This window comes from Manihot esculenta, chromosome 17 (assembly GCF_001659605.2).
Source record: "Manihot esculenta cultivar AM560-2 chromosome 17, M.esculenta_v8, whole genome shotgun sequence".
Taxonomy (NCBI): domain Eukaryota; kingdom Viridiplantae; phylum Streptophyta; class Magnoliopsida; order Malpighiales; family Euphorbiaceae; genus Manihot; species Manihot esculenta.
In genome coordinates, this window is record NC_035177.2 from 26,418,611 (window position 1) to 26,441,314 (window position 22,704).

At 34.5% G+C, this 22,704-nt stretch overlaps 2 protein-coding genes and 1 long non-coding RNA gene across 10 annotated transcripts; 2 read left to right on the forward strand and 1 right to left on the reverse strand.

Annotated features, from left to right (window-relative positions):
• Positions 1 to 3,091: 3,091 nt before the first annotated feature.
• On the forward strand, positions 3,092 to 4,739 carry LOC110604652 (protein SRG1). The gene is made up of 4 exons (XM_021742912.2): positions 3,092 to 3,465; positions 3,577 to 3,824; positions 3,904 to 4,228; positions 4,318 to 4,739. Exons 1-4 carry the CDS (start codon positions 3,169 to 3,171, stop codon positions 4,582 to 4,584), a joined length of 1,137 nt encoding a protein of 378 aa, XP_021598604.1. The 5' UTR covers positions 3,092 to 3,168; the 3' UTR covers positions 4,585 to 4,739.
• Positions 4,740 to 6,711: 1,972 nt separating this feature from the next.
• LOC110604659 lies at positions 6,712 to 11,501 on the reverse strand. Of its 7 annotated transcripts, XR_006349260.1 has the most exons (6): positions 11,349 to 11,501; positions 11,186 to 11,231; positions 10,571 to 10,668; positions 9,150 to 9,835; positions 8,840 to 8,913; positions 6,712 to 7,003 (listed from the first exon to the last, which is right to left on the reverse strand). It is a non-coding gene; the product is annotated as an uncharacterized LOC110604659 (long non-coding RNA). The 7 variants fall into 7 exon arrangements; XR_006349261.1 differs by lacking the exon at positions 10,571 to 10,668 and having other exon boundaries at positions 9,150 to 9,661; XR_002486279.2 differs by lacking the exon at positions 10,571 to 10,668.
• A 4,200-nt stretch (positions 11,502 to 15,701) lies between these two features.
• On the forward strand, positions 15,702 to 22,522 carry LOC110604651 (ABC transporter B family member 9). 2 transcript variants are annotated; one of them, XM_021742910.2, is made up of 12 exons: positions 15,703 to 16,067; positions 16,785 to 16,839; positions 17,927 to 18,102; positions 18,187 to 18,408; positions 18,506 to 18,744; positions 18,829 to 19,354; positions 19,477 to 19,750; positions 19,842 to 20,502; positions 20,587 to 20,815; positions 20,897 to 21,163; positions 21,242 to 21,505; positions 21,648 to 22,522. In XM_021742910.2, exons 1-12 carry the CDS (start codon positions 15,813 to 15,815, stop codon positions 22,290 to 22,292), a joined length of 3,813 nt encoding a protein of 1,270 aa, XP_021598602.1. In that variant the 5' UTR covers positions 15,703 to 15,812; the 3' UTR covers positions 22,293 to 22,522. The 2 variants fall into 2 exon arrangements, with proteins under 2 accessions (XP_043808706.1, XP_021598602.1); XM_043952771.1 differs by having other exon boundaries at positions 15,702 to 16,067; positions 20,897 to 21,505.
• Positions 22,523 to 22,704: the final 182 nt, after the last annotated feature.

Genomic DNA, 22,704 nt, shown 5'->3' on the forward strand with positions numbered 1-22,704 from the left:
CGTAATAAAATTATAAAATATATTTATAAGAATTAATATAATATATAAATTTTAAGTGTTTATGAAAAATTTAATAAAAAAATATTTATCTTGCTGTTGCACATAAGGTGTTCCATTTTTTAAAGGCTTCTAATAGCCGCTATTATAGTATGGTAGTAAAATTGGATATGCATAAACCCTATAACTAGGTTGACTTGGTGGTTTTTAAGATTAGCATTACTATGAATGTGTTTTGTTGTACATTGGGTATATTTAGTTATGTTGTGTGTTACGACTAGTAAGTTTTCTATTCTGATTAATGGGGCACCTACTTCTCCTTTTTCTCCATTCTAAAGACTCATGCAAGGAGGTCGTCTTTCTCCTCTCGTGGATATGAAAGAGTTTACTAGTTGGGAGAGATGTTCTTTGCAAAGGGGTTAGAAAGAATATAGGCGATGGTAGGAATCCCGATACCGGAGTCTAGCCGGGTATTACATGCATGATTGAATGGTTTGGGAGGTAAGTGTGCATGTTGGAGGCTGAGTTCTGCCATTTGAAAGAACTCAGGTTCGGCAGCCGAAGGGACTTTCGGCCGCCGAACCTGCCTGTGGAGGCAAGCCTTTTGGCTGCCGAACCCTGCCCCCGAAAGTGGACTTTCGGCTCTGGAAGGGACTTTCAACCGCCGAAGGTGCCGCCGAACATGCATGAGTTTTGTCTCTGGAAGGAACCTTCGGCCGCCGAAAGTGCCGCTGAAGGTGCACGACTTTCGTCTCTGGAGAGACTTTCGGCCGCCGAACCTGCCGCCGAAAGTGCCCTGTCCAGCCTTCCTTTGCATGATTTCTATGATTGTTTTAAGGTGTCTTAGGGGATTTTTGGGGAGTATTTTAGAGTCATGTTCATGAATGTTTGGTCCCTCATTTGAGTCCACCTATGTAGGTTCGGACCCGAGGAACCGAGGACCCGAGTAGTGAGACAGCTGCTTCAGTGTCTTGTCAGAGCTAGCCAGAGGTGAGTGGAATAACTCTTTATGTTTCAAAGCAAATAATGAAAGTTTTAACATGATTCACGCATCATGAATGCCATGGGATATATTAGGGTGCTTGCATTAGAATTCACGAATATGTTGCATTGCATATTATGTTGTTGATGTGGATGAATGTTGAATGATCCATTAGCCCTCATATGTTATGACATGATGATATGATATGGAAGTCCAGGCGTGCCTGCTCTACGCCCCTGGCACTATGTAAGAGAAAGTCCGAGCGTGCCTACACTACGCCCCCGGCACGATTGGATATGTATGTTATGATATGGAAGTCCAGGCATGCCTGCACTACGCCCCTAACATGATTAGACTGTATGGAGGGCTAAATGGTGACAAGTTCATCCTTGATGTGATTTGTTTGTGCTGTGATGCATTCCATGATATCATATGTTTTAAATACAATGTTTTATTGTTCTGCTCACTGGGCTCTAGTAGCTCACCCCACTCCCTAATTTCCCCAGGTTTGCAGGTACGGGATAGACCAGGAGTTCAGTTAGAGTAAAGTCATGTCTATGTAATAGTTAGAAGTGGACATGAGAATGATGTAATGTAAAGTATAGTATTGAACAGTTATGTAATATAATGATGTTATTGAGGATTAGAGTTGTACTTGACTCTAGTATGTATGTTAATTCCTTTTGTTACATGATCTTTCAAATGTAATGGTTTAATGATGTTTTATGTAGACCAAACTCATTATATGCTATGTTACCCCATTGGAGTATTTGTTGAGGACTCCAGTGTGGGGTTTGATGCTTATGATCATAAGTTGTGCATGCACAGTTTAAGTTTGGTAAATGAATGAGAAAGTTCAAAATTTTTATGTATATGGTGATCATGTATTATATTAAACAGGTATACAGGATGTATGTTAGACTTGCTACGGATCCCGGCGGCCTTAAGCCGATCTGGATCCTAGCGCCGGTAGCGGTCCGGTTTTCGGATCGTTACAGAAGACCACAATACTGTGGCATGAACAGTATCTACATAGTCATCATTAGACATCATTCAGAATATTATTATTATAAATTTTATATAATTAAATTTAATTGTTATTAATATCATTCTTATTTATTAAATTAAATTTATTCATATCATTATTTTTATTATCATTTGATTATAAATTATTAATTTCACCTACACGTGAATAAAAAGTTATGAAATATTTAATAAATTTTAATATATAAATTATTTATAATAAAAATGTATGACTACTGATATATTAAAATTTATAAAATTTTAATAAATTTTATATTTAATAACAATTAAATATATTGAAATAATAATTATATATAAAATATTTTAATTTTATTTGTAAAATTAATATTGAATGACTGTTTTTAATACTGAAAAAAATAATTCAATACTGACAAAAAATTTAATACTAAAAAAATTTTTAATAATTCAATTGAAAATAAAAAATTTTAATATAAAAAAATACTAAAAAATTAAAAAATTTTAATATTAATAAAATACTAAAAAATATTAAATAAAATTTCAAAAAGAAAAAGGCTCCGGTCTAATTATGGGTGAGCCGTATTTAATTCAAATTGAAAAAATCGATCAAATCGAATCGAATTAAAAATTTAGTTCGGTTTTTTATATATTTCGATTCGGTTTGGTTTTTAATTTCAGAAATTTCAATTATTTCGATTCGATTTGATTTTGATAAAAAAAATCGAAAAAATTAAACCAAACCGATTAGTGATAATAATATATTTTTTCAATAATATAGATAAATTAAATTATATTAAGATTAAAATATTTTAATTAAATTTTAAAATATTAAAAATAAAATGTAAAAAATAAAAAAAATTATTAAAAATCGAAATCGATTAAATCGAACCGAATCAAATCGATTCAATTTAATTCGGTTTTTAATCAAAATCAATTCGATTCGATTTTTATAAATACTAAAATCTCAATTTTCGATTTATTCAGTTGGATTCAGTTTTAAACCTAACTTACCGAATATTTACCCCCTAAGTCTAGCCCCTATTTAACAGGGGACAGGCTCCCCGCTGCCGGCACAACCTCAAATTTTCAATTTTCTTTCACCTAACTTCAATTTTACAAATAAATATTTTTATAAATCTAAATCTACGAAAAGTCCTCATCTCGAGCTTTATATATTCTTCAGAGTGATGGAAATCCTGAAAGGTTATAGCATCAGAAAACTAGAAGACAACGCCATGGGACCTGAACTTTCACAGCTTGGAAGCTCTCTCTCGGTGCCTTGTGTGCAGGAGCTGGCGAAGGAACCACTGACCAAAGTTCCATCACGATATTTGCGTCCTGATGAAGACTGTCCGATCATATCTGACGCTTCTCCTCTCCCCCAAATTCCTGCAGTTGACATGCAAAAGTTAATTTCCCAAGAATTCATGGATTCAGAGCTGGATAAGCTCCATCTTGCATGCAAAAACTGGGGTTTCTTCCAGGTATTCACATGTATTGAACAGATTTCATCAGAATAATCGTATCCCTTGTTTAATTGACTTGTATCTGAAAGAATTCAGGATAGTGTAAACTTTTTGCTTTTGTTTTTGCAGCTTGTAAATCATGGAGTGAGCACATCATTGGTGGAAAAAGTGAAGGTGGAAATTCAAGAATTCTTCAATCTAGCAATGGAAGAGAAGAAGAAGTATTGGCAAAAACCAGGAGACATGGAAGGATTTGGACAGGCTTTTGTTGTGTCTGAAGAGCAGAAGCTTGACTGGGGAGATATTTTCTACCTGATCACTCTGCCACATAATCTGAGAAAGCCTCACTTATTCCCCAAGCTCCCTCTCCCATTCAGGCACCTCTTCTCTCTCTCTCTCTGCCTCTCAAAAATCTAAAACATTTCATCTTACAACCAAATATGATTTTGTGTTCAGGGAAACCTTGGAGACTTACTCTGAAGAAATGGAAAATCTTGCCGTGAAAATCCTCAATCTCATCGGAAAAGCTGCAGGAATGGAAGCTGAAGAAATGAGAAAAATATTTGGAGTGGGGTGCCAGAAAATGAGAATGAACTACTATCCTCCATGCCCACAACCTGAGCTGGTCATGGGCCTCAACTCCCACACTGACGCAATAGGACTCACAATCCTACTTCAAGTCAACGACGTAGAAGGTTTGCAAATTAAGAAAGATGGGAAATGGGTTCCTGTTAAGCCACAACCAGATGCCTTTATCATCAATGTTGGTGACATTTTGGAGGTACTTGATAATCGTTGGTAGTTGGGATTTTTTTTCTTCTTTTGGAAAAAAAAGGGTCGAATCATGAGCTTAGCCTATTTCATTTGCAGATTGTTACCAATGGAATTTACAAGAGCACTGAGCATAGAGCAACAGTGAACTCTGTGAAAGAAAGGATCTCCATTGCCACTTTTTATAGCCCGAGTTTAGATGGAGAAATGGGTCCAGCAGCGAGCCTTGTAACCCCAGAGAGACCAGCCGCTTTTAAAAGAATCGGTGTTGCTGATTTCTTCAGGGGATTATTTTCACGAGCACTGGTTGGAAAATCATACCTGGATGTCGTCAGGATCCAGAATGAAGCAACCAAAAACAACTGATTGGTAATACCAAGTACCAATTTTCTTTTACATTTTCACAGGAACCAATAAATGATGTAATAAGTGGAGTTCCTCCATTCCCTCTGATGTGGTCTAAACTGTACTGAGGTCTTTGGTTCAAATCATATAATAATTAATATATAATTTTTTAATGATATAATAATCAACAAAAATATTATTTATATATATATATATATATATATATATATATATATATTGTAAGTGTATATATATGAAAAAAAGGGGAAAAAAAAAAGAAAAAATAAGTAGTAGGAATTTTTTGTTAAAAAACTTTACTTCGTTGAATGTTGATATATATATTATATATATATGAAAAAAGGAAAAAAAAGGACAAAATGAGTAGTAGTTATTTTTGTTAAGTAACTTCGTGATGATATATATATATATATATATATATATATATTATGCTTTTATAATTAATATAATCTCACAATCTTGAGACTTTAACCAAATCATCTTTTATAATTAATATAATCTCACAATCTTGAGACTTTAACCAAATCATCTTTTATAATTAATGTATATATATATATATATATATATATATATATTATACTTTTATAATTAATATAATTAATATATATTCGTCGAAAAGCCGCCAAGAAAAATCAATGGGCAGACCTGGTAGGCAGTGGAAATTGATATTTCAGTAAAAGATTACATGCTAATCCAATTGTCCTGAACACGAAAACCTTGTGATTCGTTGAACTTGGAGCTTTGAGTAGAAGTTGCGGCAGTACAACGATGTGTGATAAAAAGTAAAAACAGTAGTTTTCTGATCGGTACGAAAGGCTCCAACACGTGCACATGGTCTTTTGGCTCAACACTGAACCTGAGTGTGACAGGGAACCATAGATAATATTGTCTTCTTGGGCAGCCACTAGTCTATTTCCATCATCCTTTCGTGTACTGATCCACAACAAGAAGATCAAACAACGAGACAATAAGAAAATCTCAGCTTCAACAAGTATCAACCTTTGCTTCGCTGCCATCTAGCCAAAGCTTTGATCTCTACCTCTAGAAGCCACAGATTCTCCATCTCTTCCAAAATTGTCTCTTCCAAAATTGTATCTCAATTTCAAAATTATTTATCAATTATAATTCAACAAACACAAAGTATCGTCCTTTTCCTTAGGGTCCACAGACAGATTTGAGGACTCAAAATATTTCTCTGTCATGACATGATCAAACTATAGTTCACAACTGCTAAATATAGGCAAAGTAGGGAGCAGTGAAGAAGATTTCCATCATTAGCTTCACTAAAAACGCTCTATCTTGGCGGGACCTGCAAAATGGATGAAAATGGTCAGAATCCTTACTAGGACCTCACCATTAGACTCCTAATTATAGCCAGCCATGTTTGCAGTCATGATTGCGGATAATGAAAATAGATTTGTAATGACCGTAATACATCGATAACGGTCTGGCGTTATGTTAAATTTTTTTTAAAAATTTATAAAATTTATAAAAAAATAATATTATTAAATTTAATTTAAAATAATATATATAAATACATAATAAAAATAAATATATAAAACATAAATTATTTAATTTAAATTAAATATTATATAATTTAAAATAAAAAAATCAATATAATTTTATAAATCGAATAAATTAATAGTTTAAAATATAATTTTAATTTAAAATTAATATTTTAATTTAAAAAACTTAAAAAATAATAATAATTAAAAATTAAAATAGATAAAATTTAACTAATTTTTTTTAAAAAATAAATTTAGAAACAGAATAATTTATAATAAATTTAAATTTATATGAGAAATATATAGAAAATATTAAAATTTAAATAAAGAGAAAAAAGAGAAAATTTAAAAAATATAATTTTTAAAATTGTTAAAATATAAAAATTAATGAAAATAAAAATAGAGTATCGAAGTTAAATACGTATCTGCGTTATGCTTACAAATGAGGAGGGGAAATTATATTATATAACGGATAACAGATCCCAAAACCCGTTATGTAATGGCCCGTTATTTAAAACCATTCTCTAACCATTTCCTTCCACTTGGCAGGTCTCTGAACCAAGATTAGATCATGGGACGCCTTCAGTGAAGTTAAAGATGGAAATCTTCACAAGAGAGAGAGACGGAGAGAGAGAAGGCGGACGTTTTAATAGATAATGACAAAAAATCAGGGAACAAAAGTATGATTAAGACATTGTTTACATCAGCTAAACATTTCAGAAAACACAAAATAATTTACAGCAACTGTCAAATATTATACATTTACCCTATGCTACACGGACCGATGGCTTCATTCCCTATTCCACATCTTAACTATATCAACTCATAAATTCTGCAGACCTTAAAGTAAGTAAATATCATGTTGAATGTTCAGGAAGGTGATTAATCTTCAACTGCATCACTAACTGTCTTTGAACCTAGCAAAGATGAAACAAAAAGAGTTACAATCCAAACCTTCAGGAATCTTTTTTGAGCAAAAACTATTAAGTGCCCAATCAAAATTACTATCACAAGCAACCAAATGGCACAAAAATTCGAGAAGCAAATCCTCTCTAGCAGCCATTTAGACCAGTAGATGGAACTGCATCCTACAAAGACATAATGAAATGCATGCAACATTAGATGAAGAAAATGTCTTAAAAAGCACATTTCTTTAGCAGCTTCTAACCAATATGCCACTACCCCCACCCATCAACCCACTGTAGAAAGACAAACAGTGGTGAGGTTGGAAGCAAGACAGGGCTCAAGCCCCCTCCCCACCCTGCTCTGTATTTTGTTAATCTAGCTCCGTGACTACAGAAAAATACACAAGGAAGACACTGAAAATACTTCTTTGGATAACATTACACCATCAGAGAGCTTGATGATATAGATGGCAACTAGCAAGAAGGCATTTCACCAAAAGTTTGTCAAAAAGAGTAAGAACTTCACACAATTTGTTAAACAAGAAGTGCACATTCTATTCGGCAATTAGCAGGAAAACCTCTCAGCAGTAGCACATCTAGTTCAACCCATGCTTAAGGGATATAATATTTCTAATACTGAAAAACATTATCTTCCCAAGAAATTTAGTCCCAGTTCACGCCATACACGAAAAGCACATACAAGAATGCAAAAAATCCAATCACATTGGCCATGCCTAGCTAGAAGGCCAATTTGACTGTAAATGAAATTAAACAACAACCAGCAACTCTACATTATTTTGCATTATAAAGCCTTTATGATTCCCAATGCATACTACTCTCTAATCTTCACAACAAAGCACACCGAATACACATTGCAGATGGGGACAGGTCCGGGAGGGGTGCTGTTTTAGTCTTTACATCTACAAGCATAGTATTTAACAGTTGTTACTGAAGATGCTCATTTTGTGGCCTGCTCTCTTTAATATTACAAATTTTATTCTTAACAGTTGTTGCTCAATAACTGCATAACTGGCTTCAACATGCTGTTCTCAAAAGCTTGCGCACAACTGGATTGTCACTATTGGTCCTAGTTTTTCACTGATACCCTAAACCAGAATATTGGGAATTGCCAGAAAATGTAGCCCCAGTGAAGAATCTTCCTCTGCATTGACAAATTTTAATCTTTTTATAGAACATCATTCACTCATTCTCCGATTCTATATGACTTGTAAGGGAGTTCTTCTCCATATTCACTAAAACGGAAAAAGTGCAGATTATATAAACTCATATATAGTTTCTTCTCTGTATAAACAAAGGATATCTAGGATACCTAAAATTGACAGGAATTGTGAACTGGTAGAGCCAATAGCACAAACAAACACCATACATCCCCATGTCTTTTCAAAGTGCCACATGGCAAGCCTAGATCATCTCCTTTCTTCCGTGGAATCAAGTAAATTCTTTATCTAAAATAAATCTCCCACCCCCAACCAGCCCCGAAAAGAGAATATGGAGATAGATTTCATTTAACTTATAGAGCAGAGAAATGAACCCAAATTGCCATGAACAGAAAAATCCCCACATTCAAGATTCATCAACAGAAAGATGAACAATTCAAACAAAATCAACAGCTTCTTTTCAAAAATTAACAAACCCGAAAATTTTAACATTTGATAATGAACAAAAATAGCAGAAGCCCAAGAGGGGGAAACAGAAAACAAGACGAAAGTTAAATAACAAAAGGTGGAAGAAAAGCCCTCCAGTTCTGCACTTTCAAAAAATCCTTACAAAATTGCCACAAGGATAATCATATATGAATAAATGGAACCTAAAAGGAAAAGAATCAACCTTTTCGGGAGCAACCAGCTTTCAGGGAACTCCACGAGCATCAGAGGAAGACCATGAGAAGCAGTAGCTTGGAGCTGAATCAAAGCAAACATCTTTGATAAGTGCATAAACCCTAGAATCCTTTAAAGAGAAAAAATAACAAAGGGAGTCTTCAATCTCGAAGAGAGGCTATTTGGGTTGAATGAAAGTGATGCGGAGGGTGGTTTTAGCGCAGAGTGTGTGTGGGGCGAGGTTTAAAAATTGCACGAAATCCGAGGAAGCCAAAGAGTTTTTGGGACAATTGAGTAATGGTGGGGGCTTTTTTGCGTACCCGATGTCTTTCGTTGTCTGTCTGAATATGAACCACCCCCGCCTCTCTATTTCTCGTTATCTTCCTCGCGCGTCTACCTCACGGAAACCTTTCTCCATTTTCTTCTACTGCACTGCACATATCATCTTTTTTACCACCACCATCTTCACTCCGTTAAACATCCTTGAAAGAAAGCACTGAAACAAAAAAGAAAAGAAAAGAAAAGAAACCTTCCCCATGGAAAAAAGAACACACTTTTTCTTTACTAAAGGTAGCAAATCTAACAGCAAGAAAACTTGTAATAAATCAAAGGACAAAGAACTCATAGCTTCACATGAATCATGGACTTACAGTAATGAAGAATTGAAAACGTTGGTGAAGAAGTAGAGAAAACTGCATGGTTCGTTCGGCTAATTGGCTTCATATTACTTTCAAAAGCATAGCAGAATGTTTGATGAAACAAAGCAACAGGGAACGCTGCTTTAAGTTGACAGGTAACAAGAGTACAGTTGCCTTTCTCTTTCATGGATGTCCTTGTTAGTGACAAAAAGGATCCTCTCTTAGGACTAATCATTTGAAAATATGGGCCATAACTCATGCAAATATTCCTCATGCATGGGAATTTTGTCAACATTGTGTTAATGGTGGGAGCCATCACTTTAGAAGACAACTCCATTTTCATCATATCAAAAGTTCTTGGTCTTAATCTGCAATTGTAAGCATCAAGCAAAGAATAAAAGTCGTTTCTACTTCTAGTATATATTGAGTTCACCTTCTTTTTTTAGTTATTTCAATTTGCAAAAGCAAAACTGCACAATTTTAAAAATGATTTTTATATCATTGATAAACTCTTTCTTTTTCAATTTTTACTAGAAGGTGTAACTAAATTCAAAACAAATAAAAAATGGAACTTTAATTATTATTTATAAATAATTTCATTTATTTAATTTTATACATTTTAAATCTAAGTAAAAAATCCAAAAAAATTGAAATTAATAAAAAATACGGCTCATATACCATGTATAATACTCTATAAAATTAAATAGCGACATAGATTAATATTAAAATATATTAAATTTGAATTATAATAATTCAAATTATCTCAAAATTATAATATTAAAGTGGTATTAATTTATATTAATATATTAAAATATATTAAATATGCTTCATAGTTGGTTCTCATCCTTCAGAGACTACGAGTCCGACCACTCATATTATGCTCTTCTACATCCTAGGTCTTCCCGTTCCTTATCATTATCCCGCATGAATACAATCAATCTTATGAATTCTTTATTCAATTATCACAACTTATTCAATTCTCACAATTACGACCTAACCACCAAGTTCGGGATGGATTGGTGTGGTTCCTCTACGCCTAGGACACCATAATATCTTCAGAAGTTTAAATCACATCAAACACTTATTTGTAGAATTCTAATTACAATAGAATATTGCTTCAGCCATCTAAACAAGCCTGAGCTGCCAGTTTTGTTTGTTGGAACTATTGCTTCAGCCATTCATTCCTCTACTTAAGCATGATCTACAAAACAAATTTGATGCATCTTAAATACTCAACTTGAAATTCTATTTGCAGACTTATGCATTGGTGGGTAAGAGTGGCAGTAAGAAGTCAACAATAATCAGCCTCATACAAAGATTTTGTTGGTTTTTGGGAGGAAAGGAAGAAGATGAATGTTGGAGATATTTAACAGAAAATCTAAACAAAATATAGGTGTTAATTGCTATATCTACCAAATCAAATATAGATAAAATCATTGATAATCTAAGTTTTATCATAAATCTCAATTAAACAACAGAAGAGGTATATTCTAACAGATTTTATGATCCTGATTCTGGTCATATATTTTTGGATAGTGTGGAAATAAAAAGGTTAAAACTCAGCTGGTTCAGACAACAAATAGGACTAGTTTGCCAAGAACCAATACTCTTCGATGAAACCATTTGTGCAAATATAGCTTATGGCAAACAGCAAGCAGATGTCACTGAAGTAGAGATAATTGCAGCAGCAAATGCGCATAATTTCATTAGTTCATTACCCCAAGGCTACAAAACTTCGGTCGACGAACGAGGGGTTCAAGATATCTGGTGAGCAGAAACAGAGAATAGCCATTGTCAGAGCAATACTATAAACAATCCAAAAATTCTTTTGCTCGATGAGGCAACAAGTACACTGGACGCTTCAATTTTGTTGTTGCTCACCGACTTAACACCATCAAAGGAGCTGATCTTATTGCTGCTGTGAAGGATGGAGTGACTGCTGAGTAGGGAAGCCATATGATTTGCTCATGAAGATCAATAATGGTGTTTAAGCTTCTTTGATTGCTTTGTTGATGGGATTGATAGTTCAATTGGGGTTGCTTTGTTGAGAGGCTTAATAGTTCAATTAGGGTTGCTTTGTCGAGGAGCTTGATAGTTCAATTGGGCTGGGCTATGAAACAATAGAGGGGTGCTTTCATCAGGTGCTAAGCTACATTTGGCCTAATTAGTGAGCGAGTAATATTCTACAGCTCTTAGTCAGATAAATTAATTCGGTACATGATTCCAGCCGAGCTCGATGAATGGTTAAACAATATAAGTGATTGGTTTAAGGTGGTAATGGATTAGAAAATGAGAATTGACGTCCGAACTCAAGTCGTTTGAAATATTTTCGGTATGATTTGTGCGAGGTTAGTCATGTGAATTTCAGTGGATAAAATGAGGATGAGAATTTCGATAATAAAAAAATTTCATTCGTTCTCACAAACGCGGTGCGAATTGACATTCTGAAATTCATGACAGATTCAAGTATATTTTGATAAGTTTAATATGGTTTATCTCTCATTTGCTTTCTTTATTCTCTTTTATTTTTGTTTTCTAGTGACGTATACCCACCGTCTTTACGCGTGTATTTTTCGTCATTATCACGCTGAATCATATCTACGAACCTACTAAGTCTATTTCATTGTTAGATGATCATTTAATTATCATGTGGACTCAATTTCATATGTTCAAGGGTCTATTGCCTTGTAGGTCTATAAGACAATTGGGTTAGACCTCCCACAAATGGATCTAAGCTATGTCCGAACCATACGAGCGAATTCTGAGCTTTGTATGTATTGGATTTTGATATGCCTGGCCTTTCTCCACAGGCTCGACTATAACCCGGGTATACAAGGCCCGGTAATCATCAAACAGCGATAAAGTTTCTAAAATTAAATTGAAAATATTCATCATCAACAGAAGAAACAAGAAGATGCATTAAGATTAAGCAAATGATGAACACAATCTTAAAAACCTTTGCAAGGTGTAACACAGGGAAGATGGACTATACCCACTTTCAAAGTTTGAACAGAGCAATTGAGCGTTATAAGAAGAAGTTGACCTGCAATGGGATGATGTTGTAGGACAATTCAAAGACTAATGTCGAGCTAACTAGCTTCAAATGTGAAATGTGATGGTAGCATTGATGGGTGATGCATAGTTTATGAAGGAGGCATTGAAACATGGGAGCAAGCTGGGTTCTATTCATCGAGTGTATTCAAACTATTGGGACCTTTGACTCTGCTTGTGCTTGCTTTCTTCTGAGATCGATAGTGGCCATCAGTTGGGATGCAAAATCGAAGGGAAGAAAGGTGTGAGTCATTGGTTTTGAGAGTTGAATTTACTGAGAGGTAGCTAAAGTTGAGTTCAATGGTGATGGTCGAAGGATAAACCAATGGAGGGAGGGAGACGGGTCTATCGGGGCTGGTTCAATGGAGGAAGAGAAGGAGGAGTTGGTTCTCGATCTGAGCTTGTGAGAGGAGGAAAGGGGATGATGGCAAAGGGAAGCTAATGATAAGCTGGATTTGTTGTAAGCCCGAAAATCTTAATCTAAGAGTAAACGCATTTAGCAGTAGGAAATGGGTTCAGTGGTAGAGGAAGAAGATGAAACAACAACGTTTTGTGAAATGAGAAAGAAAAAAAACAAAAGGGATTTCTCTTGAGTATACCTACAGAATGCTCCCTCAAAATTTTTAGTTCTCTCAAAATTTTTACTATTTCTCCTTGATCAGTAAAAGAAAATATTGTTCATTAGAGTTACAAAGCCCTAAATCCGAAGCTCAAAATCCTCTCCCACCTTGAATAGTAAAAGAAAATATTGTTTATTAGAGTTACAAAGCCCTAAATCCAAAGCTCAAAATTAAAGAGGAAAAAAAAAAAGCTAAGGTTAATTTATACTAATTTATTTTTATTATTTTTTAATAAATTTTAATTTAATGGATAGAAATAAAAGATATCAAAAATTAAAGATTGGGATTTAAAAGTACTATTTTTGTCTTTTATAGAAAAAGAGAGATTGAAAATAAAATTACAATTAGTTTGTCCTTTTATAATTTATAAATTAAAATTAAAATTTAAAATTAAAATATTAATTTAATAAAAATTAAGATAAAAGAAATAATCAAAATGTTAGAATTAAAAGGTGAATGTAAATGAAATTAATTAATATTTGGCAAGAAAAATTAAAATAAAAGTTTGAAATGATGTTTTTATTTTTTAAAAATATTTTCACAAAATTATTCAGACAAAATATAATGTCTATAGAGATTAGAATATATTAGAATATGGATTGAATAAATAATTTTTATATGAAGGGCATAATCTAATGATTTGTCCTAATATATTATTATGTGTAATTAATTAATAACATATTAATTTATAATTATTCTAAATTCATGCTATTAAATTAGAGATAATTAAATATTACGATATATTATAGCATGAATCGAATGAATAAGATTTATATAAAGGTATAATCTAGTGACGTGTTCTAACTGTAATTAACTAATAATATATCAATAATTACCCTACATTACTATTAAATTAAAGATTATCAAATATCATGATATATTTGGGCATAGATTGAATGGATAATTTCTATGTAAAAGACATAATTTAGCAATGTGTTATAATATATAATGTATAATTAACTAATAATCTATTTATAATTGTCCTAAATTACTATTAAATTAAAAATCATTAAATATCACGGTAACGGTATATTAGGGTATGAATTGAATAGATAATTTTTTATTAAAAAGCATAATTTAATAATGTGTCCTAATATATCATGTATATTAAATAATAACTTATCTAGTATTTAAATATTATTTATAATAAATTTTTGTTGAAATATATATATATATATATATATATATATATATATAGTGTTTGCATTTATCTTAATTAAATTTACCTTTCTAATTATAACTCTTTATTATGGAAATATAAAGTATGTGATAATAGTTGGATTTCATTATCTCTGGGAAGGGTCAGGATTCGCGAAAGTAGAATAGGCCCAGAATTTGGGGCACTCTTTGGCAGGCCTGCTCTGCAGCTTAGATTTGGACCCCGGAACGCGTGGCAGGCCTGGCGGGGCAAGTCCAGACCCAGTAAGAAGAAAGCCTGCCTGATGATGGGACTTTAAGAGGAGCCGCAAGTCCAGTCTTTTCGCAGTCCTATTCGCACACGCACTGGAAAAAATTAAATGGCATCCTGACATAGGTGAGGAGACTAATACTATTGTATGTACGAATCTGCCTGACAGAGATATGTGTCACTGTAGCAGAAAAACCATTAAACGTCTCTCGTAAGCAAAAAAAGGAATAAAAGGAGGAAGGAGGATACCCTCCTCTGGGACTAAACTTATCCAACTATTGTAAACCCTATTTTCGCTGGATTTTAGAATACCAATTGGCGCCATCTGTGAGGACGAAGGAGATTTTCTCATCACCGGAGTTCCTTTCTTACAAAATCCAAATCCACTGAGATTCACGATGGCAAATCAAAACACAGTATGAAAGTAGTTTCACCATTTCTTTTTCTCGAAGATACCAGTTGAAAATGGAAAACATTAATTAACTTATATGCTCAATAAATATTTATTTGTCTAATGTTACGTATTTTAATAAAACAAAAGAGAGAAAAAAATCTTATTAAGGAAATAACTTGTTAAAAGAGAAAATTTTATCTCCAAAATTAAACAAGTGTAGAAATGAGTTCTAGTGAAACTCATTAAGCCACATTAAATATCCTTAATTTCAACAAAAACCATTACTGTCTAATTAATTTAGTAAGTGTTATTGTTTAGAGTTTTAGTGCTTTTAATGTCAGAATAATTTTAATTATTTTAATTTTAAATAAATACATTTAAAAAAATAAAACTTTTTTTTTATTTTTAAGAAAAAGAGAAGTAAGAAGAGAGAGATTAATAGCTAGAGTTTTAGTGAGACGTTGAAATATTTCAGAATATTTCAAGCAAGAAAAAAAATGTAAGTGTAATAATTCATAATTAAGAAGAAGAAAATATTAAATATCAGTAATAAAATTGTGATGATCCAAAACTTAAGGAATGATGTGGAAATAAACTTCTAGAAAGATTTGGTTTGAGTTTTTTTAATCAAAATATAAAAATATAAAACAAAATAAATCCCAAAAATAGATTATACAAAAACCCAACTGTACATCGTATTTCACACAAAGACTATATATACAAAGGCCACATTTGTTCTTACGTTATAATAATTTTTATCTTCTGAGGAATTTAATTTCCTCTGTGAATATTATTATTATTTGGCTTTGGATTTTGTCGATTTTTCATCAAAATTGAGCCAAAGGAATCAGTTGATCTGAGTGGAGATTGGCATGGAAAGAGATGAAGAAACAGCGACGACCAGCCAAAGTGGTGGTGCAACAGAATCGAAAGGGGAGGATCAGAAGGTGCCACTGTACAAGCTGTTCAGTTTTGCAGACAAGATCGATGTCGTTTTGATGATTGTAGGGACAGTAGCTGCCACTGCCAATGGACTGTCTCAGCCTCTCATGGCTCTCATTTTTGGACAACTTATTAACTCTTTTGGCTCTGCTGATCAATCCAGTGTTGTGCATCATATTTCAAAGGTTTGCTCATTCATTGCCATGTTTAAATCTTGATTTCTTGCTGCTTCTTGTCATTTTTAAAGAATTTTTCTGCAAGAACTTATGAGATCAACAAAGGATTGATGCTGATCTTGAATTTCAACCAAGACTCAAACGTCAAGCTCATCATCATCAAATAAACATATATCTTCATTTAAAGTCTCTCTCTTTTTTTTCCTTTTCTTTCATTGAAGGTTTCTGTTTCTGTTTTTGTAAATTTAGTGGAAGAAAAGAATGAATCCATGTGAGGGTGATGTTTTTTTTCTTTGTTTCAAATAAAACCTAAAAATGCAATATTGGAAATTAAAAAAAAAATAAATTATTTTATAAAAATTTATTGGAAGAATATGAGGAGAAGTGAAGAATTAATTAGTCAATTAGGTTACTTTTTTTTTTAATTTTTTGCCAATAATGGCGCATTCAAGGTCTTAATGAATGCCATGCATACGTGACGTTGGACATTTTTGCATTGATTGGTCAAAGAAGACAGCAACTTACGTTGCAATTCAGTTTCAGCATTAATAATCTCATTGAATGTTTATTGTAACTTGTAACTGATTAACTTGAAAGTTCATAGGGAAATGTCGTGTCGTTACTTTTCAATTTTCAAGACAATAAATAATTATATTTACATGTTGTTGGAAAACAAAACAAACGTAATTAATATGGCTAAGCTTAACCTTGTGTGCAATTCTGCAGATATCACTAAGGATGGTTTTCTTAGCCATTGGTTCAGGCGTCGCTTCCTTGCTACGTAAGGCAGATTTCCCTTTCCTTCTTTCGTAAATGTCGTTAGCTGATACCAATGATTTTAGCTCATTGGGATGAACATGGCAAATGCTAAGATTGTGAAAATATACTATTCTGCATGCTCTCCATATGTAATCTTACAATGTGAAAGTTCCTATTTGTGCATAGTTTTAGTAACCTGTTGTTAAATTCTCTCATCAGAGAGACCGTGGAACTAGACCTGCCCATGGGTCTGATTTTGTGTCGGAATTGCAGGTTCAGGGCTTGACCATTTGAATTGGTTTCCGTTCAAAACAGTCCTGGTCCGAAACAATTTTAGTTCAAAAATAATTACAGTTGGAAAGGTGATTGTTCAAAATGATTTAAGTCCGGATTTGATTTTTCCTTCAGCTTTGGTTTGAGTTCTAAAGCAGTTCAACATCTTTTAAACTATAATAATATTAATATTTTATACATTAAAATGCATAATATTAATATTTTCTTAAAATCAGGCAAATTGCAAACTAGTTCAAGTCCTAGTTCTATTACAGTTCAGTTTATGAATCAGAACCATTTGACCAGTCAGATTTTGAATTTGATCATATTTCATTCTAGTTTGATTCAGAGTCGGAAGTTAGCCTTGACCAGATATCTTGGAATTGCCTCCTTAAGTGCAACTAGACCGAACTTAAGTTTACAGGTCCAGTGGTCTCTTACTTGCATGTGTAGCCCATCTAGTATCTAGCCTGGACCTTTCGGCTTGGCTCTACGAGGCATCCATAGACCCATCTAAATTTGGCTCATTGGGGCACTGCCCAGTGCCCACTATACTTTTTTGATCCCGAAATAAGCTCAAATTTTTTGAGACGGGGAGTGTATGATATTAACAAGGTGCATGTATTGAGGTTTGGGTTACCTCTACCAGAATGGCTAACCCTTGCTTTTCCTTAGATGGGTTATTAACAAGGTGCATGTGTTGTTTTTCTTTGTTTATTTTTGTGGGACATCCAACACTAGTTTTTCACGGATGCTTGGATTTGGTAGCCAGTGAGTGTTCTCAGTACGTTCAGACATTGTAGAATGTAAAATTTTGAACCATCAAATGGTTGCAGAGGTGTCAAGTTGGATGGTAACAGGAGAAAGACAATCAGCTCGCATCCGAAGTCTCTACTTAAAAACAATACTGAGACAGGACATTGCCTTCTTTGATACTGAAACAACGACAGGCGAAGTCATTGGAAGAATGTCGGGTGACACTGTTCTCATTCAAGATGCAATGGGTGAAAAGGTAATGTGTCGTCTCAGGCTTTGTTTTTTAACACAAGGGTATTCATTTCACTGTCTACGTTCTTAATCAAACTCATTCCGACAGGTTGGGAAGTTCATACAACTAGCGTCAACATTTTTAGGGGGATTTGTAATTGCTTTTGCAAGAGGATGGCTTCTTGCTTTAGTTCTACTAAGTTGCATTCCTCTTCTTGTACTTGTTGGAGGATTCATGGCAATACTCATGTCAAAAATGTCAAGCCGTGGACAAATTGCTTATGCAAAAGCAGGAAATGTAGTAGAACAGACCATTGGAGCCATTAGAACAGTAAGTCTTAAAGACGACTGATTTTCAAACCAAATTCATATGGAAATTTTCTTTCAGACATTATCTGTTCTATAACATGGTCTTGTGTTTCTGCAAGGTTGCATCCTTCACAGGGGAGAAACATGCAATTAAGAACTATAATGAAAAAATAGAGATAGCATATAAAGCAACTGTTCAACAAGCAGTGGCCTCAGGCTTAGGGATTGGAACAATGTTGCTTGTTATATTCTGCACTTATGCCTTGGCCGTATGGTATGGATCCAAATTAATCATGAGTAAAAATTACAATGGTGGACAAGTTATCACTGTTATTATGTCAATTATGACAGGAGGAATGTAAGAACTTGCCTTCCAACTAATTTTTAAACTCACTGTTGTTTAGACTGCAAAATCTTATTTGTATGCACTTGCTTGGAATAGGTCACTGGGTCAGACTTCTCCATGCTTGAATGCATTCGCAGCAGGGCAAGCTGCAGCATACAAGATGTTTGAGACCATCAATCGAGTACCCACAATCGATTCCTACGACACGAGTGGGACAGTATTGGAGAACATCAATGGGGAGATTGAACTAAGGGATGTGTACTTCAGATACCCTGCTAGGCCTGATATTCAGATATTCAATGGATTTTCACTGCATATTCCAAGTGGCAAAACTGCAGCTTTAGTTGGTCATAGTGGAAGTGGGAAGTCAACAGTTATTAGCCTTGTTGAGAGATTTTATGATCCTGATTCTGGTGAAGTGCTTATAGATGGTGTTGATTTGAAGAGGTTGAGGCTTAGTTGGATAAGAGAGCAGATAGGACTAGTGAGTCAGGAACCTATATTATTTGCAACCAGCATAAAAGAGAACATAGCATATGGCAAAGAAAATGCAACTGATCAGGAGATTAAAACTGCAATTGAACTCGCTAATGCTTCCAAATTCATCAATCAAATGCCTGAGGTATACCCATTTAATTTTTGTTTCTTGTGCATTTTCCTCTATATTTCTTCTTGGAGGAACGTCCCATGTACCATTCTTGTGCTTCAAGAGCTTAACTAGGATGGCTGCATTTGTATATCCAGGGGCTAAAGACTATGGTAGGAGAACATGGTACTCAATTATCAGGAGGCCAAAAGCAAAGAATTGCTATAGCAAGGGCAATTTTGAAGAATCCAAAGATTCTCCTCCTTGATGAAGCAACAAGTGCATTAGATGCTGAGTCTGAAAGAATTGTCCAAAATGCACTAGATAATGTTATGACCAACAGGACAACTGTCGTCGTTGCACACCGTTTAACCACAGTTCGGAATGCTGATATTATTGCCGTAGTGCATTTGGGCAAACTCGTGGAGAAAGGTAATGTATATATATAGCTTACTAAATATATATATAAATACATGACTTGATAATCTTTCAACTCCACTTATCTTTGTACAAATTCCAATAGGAACTCATGAGGAGTTGATACAAAACCAGGAGGGAGCATACTCTCAACTAGTTCACCTGCAAGAAGGAGCCAAGGAATCAGAACATTCTCAACAAGTAGATGCTGAAGCTTCAGAAATAGAGAAGTCAATGTCTAGGTCAGGAAGCCAGAAAATGAGGAGATCTTTGAGTAGATCTCTGAGTAGAGCTTCATCAGGAAGCAGACATTCTTTCACTATTAATACCTTAGGCTTAGGTTTGCTTACTGATGTTAATATCCACGAGACAGAAGAGCAGGAGGAGAACATTGCAGAAGAGAAGCAGCAGCAGACAATTCAAGTTCCCATGAAACGTCTTGCCTACCTGAACAAGCCTGAATTGCCAATTCTCTTGGTTGGAACTATTGCTGCAGCTGTACATGGGACAATTTTCCCAGTATTTGGTATTGTGCTATCAACTGCCATTAAAGTGTTCTATGAGCCTCCAGTGAAGCTGAAAAGAGATTCCAAGTTCTGGGCAGTGATCTATATTTGCATCGGATTCGTTGCTTTAATATCTCTATCTGTGCAGAACTACTTCTTTGGAATTGCAGGGGCTAAATTGATTCAACGAATTCGTTCCATGACATTTGAAAGAGTTGTACATCAAGAAATCAGCTGGTTTGATGATCCTGCAAATTCCAGGTTTGTATGCATTAAAAGAAATAATCACAATCATATTCTCCAAATTCTGAGACGCTTAATTTTGTATCCCTTACCATTTTCCAGTGGAGCAGTTGGGGCAAGATTGTCAACCGATGCTTCAACAGTTAGGAGTATTGTTGGTGATGCCTTGGCCCTAGTCGTCCAAAATGTAACAACAATCCTAGCAGCATTGATTATAGCCTTCACAGCTAACTGGATTCTGGCACTTATAATTCTTGCTATCTCACCCTTGCTACTGATTCAAGGGTTCATTCAGGCAAAGTTTATGAAGGGGTTCAGCGCGGATGCTAATGTTAGTGTTGCTTGGCGCACTTTATAGTATCTGAGAAGAACTTATGTTGTGTTTGCTAATGGTAATGTAAAAATTTTGTAGCTGATGTATGAAGAAGCAAGTCAGGTGGCAAATGATGCAGTTGGAAGCATTAGAACTGTTGCATCATTTTGTGCTGAGAAGAAAGTGATGGAGTTATACCAAAAGAAATGTGATGGTCCTGTAAAAAAAGGAGTTCGGCTCGGACTTGTCAGTGGTGCAGGTTTTGGCTTCTCGTTCTTTATACTCTATTGCACAAATGCATTCTGTTTCTACATTGGATCTATTCTTGTACAAAATGGGAAAGCAACATTTGTAGAAGTTTTCAAAGTAAGATATGAATTGGCCTCTTACTGTTTTCCTGGTTTTTTTTCCCTTGTTTTCAACTTACCTTCAAAATTTCTCCAGGTTTTCTTCTCGTTGACAATTGCAGCAGTCGGGGTTTCACAATCCAGTGCAATGAGTCCAGACAGTAGCAAAGCCAAGGATTCAGCAGCTTCAATATTTTCCATTATTGACAGAAAGTCCAAAATTGACTCGAGTAGTGATGCAGGCACCACACTTGCACATATAAGGGGTGATATTGAGCTTGAACATATCAGTTTCAAATATCCATTGAGACCCCATGTTGAAATTTTCAGAGACTTATCACTTAGTATCCCCTCTGGAAAGGTACTTGTCACTAACTCAAACCAGAACATCTACGTAATCATATAATGAATATGAAGGAATCCATATCATAAACCTGAAACATTTTGTGCCTGCAAGATGTTTGCTCTTATGATTCATTGACTCAGCTTGAATCCGTCTGCAGACAGTTGCTTTGGTGGGGGAGAGCGGCAGTGGAAAATCAACAGTAATTGGCCTACTAGAGAGATTTTATGATCCTGATTCTGGTCGTGTATTTATAGACAATGTGGAAATCAAGCAATTCAAACTAAGCTGGCTGAGACAACAAATGGGATTAGTAGGCCAAGAACCAATACTCTTCAATGAAACCATCCGAGCAAATATTGCTTACGGCAAGCAAGGAGATACTACTGAGGAAGAGATAATTGCTGCAACAAAAGCAGCAAATGCTCACAACTTCATTAGTTCATTACCACAGGGCTATGAAACCTCCGTGGGTGAACGAGGAACGCAATTATCTGGTGGGCAAAAGCAGAGGATAGCAATTGCAAGGGCAATAGTGAAGAATCCAAAAATTCTTTTGCTTGATGAGGCAACAAGCGCATTAGACGCAGAATCAGAGCGTGTAGTACAGGATGCATTAGATAAAGTTATGGTGAGCAGAACCACTGTAGTTGTTGCTCATCGGCTCACCACCATTAAAGGGGCTGATATTATAGCTGTGGTGAAGAATGGGGTGATTGCTGAGAAAGGGAAGCATGAAGCTTTAATGCATATCGCCAATGGAGCTTATGCTTCCTTGGTTGCACTTCACATGAGCTCAACGTGAAAGAGAATAGTTTTCGCACGACAAAATCAGCCGCTTCCAAGCTCAGCTCCTTCTCCGTTTCTGCACTGAAAGGATGTGTTGCCTCCAAGAGATAACCAAGATTTTACATTTTATGTCCTGTGGCTGAAAAATTTTACAGTCTAAATTTTGAGAGAAAACAGAAATGAAAGAGAGTTATGCACTGTGGAAAAATTCTTGCATGCACATGTTGTACCGACACATTATCTGAAATTAAAAAAAATATTATCCACAATATTATAAGCCCATATATTAATATAAAATTTTAGTTTTCTATATAAATTCACATGTATATTTAAATGCCTTTAATAATTTTCCAATCAAATTGATAAATATGCTTATAAATACAATTAATATCTGGGTTTTGGATATCCAAACTGAAGCCGAGTTTTTT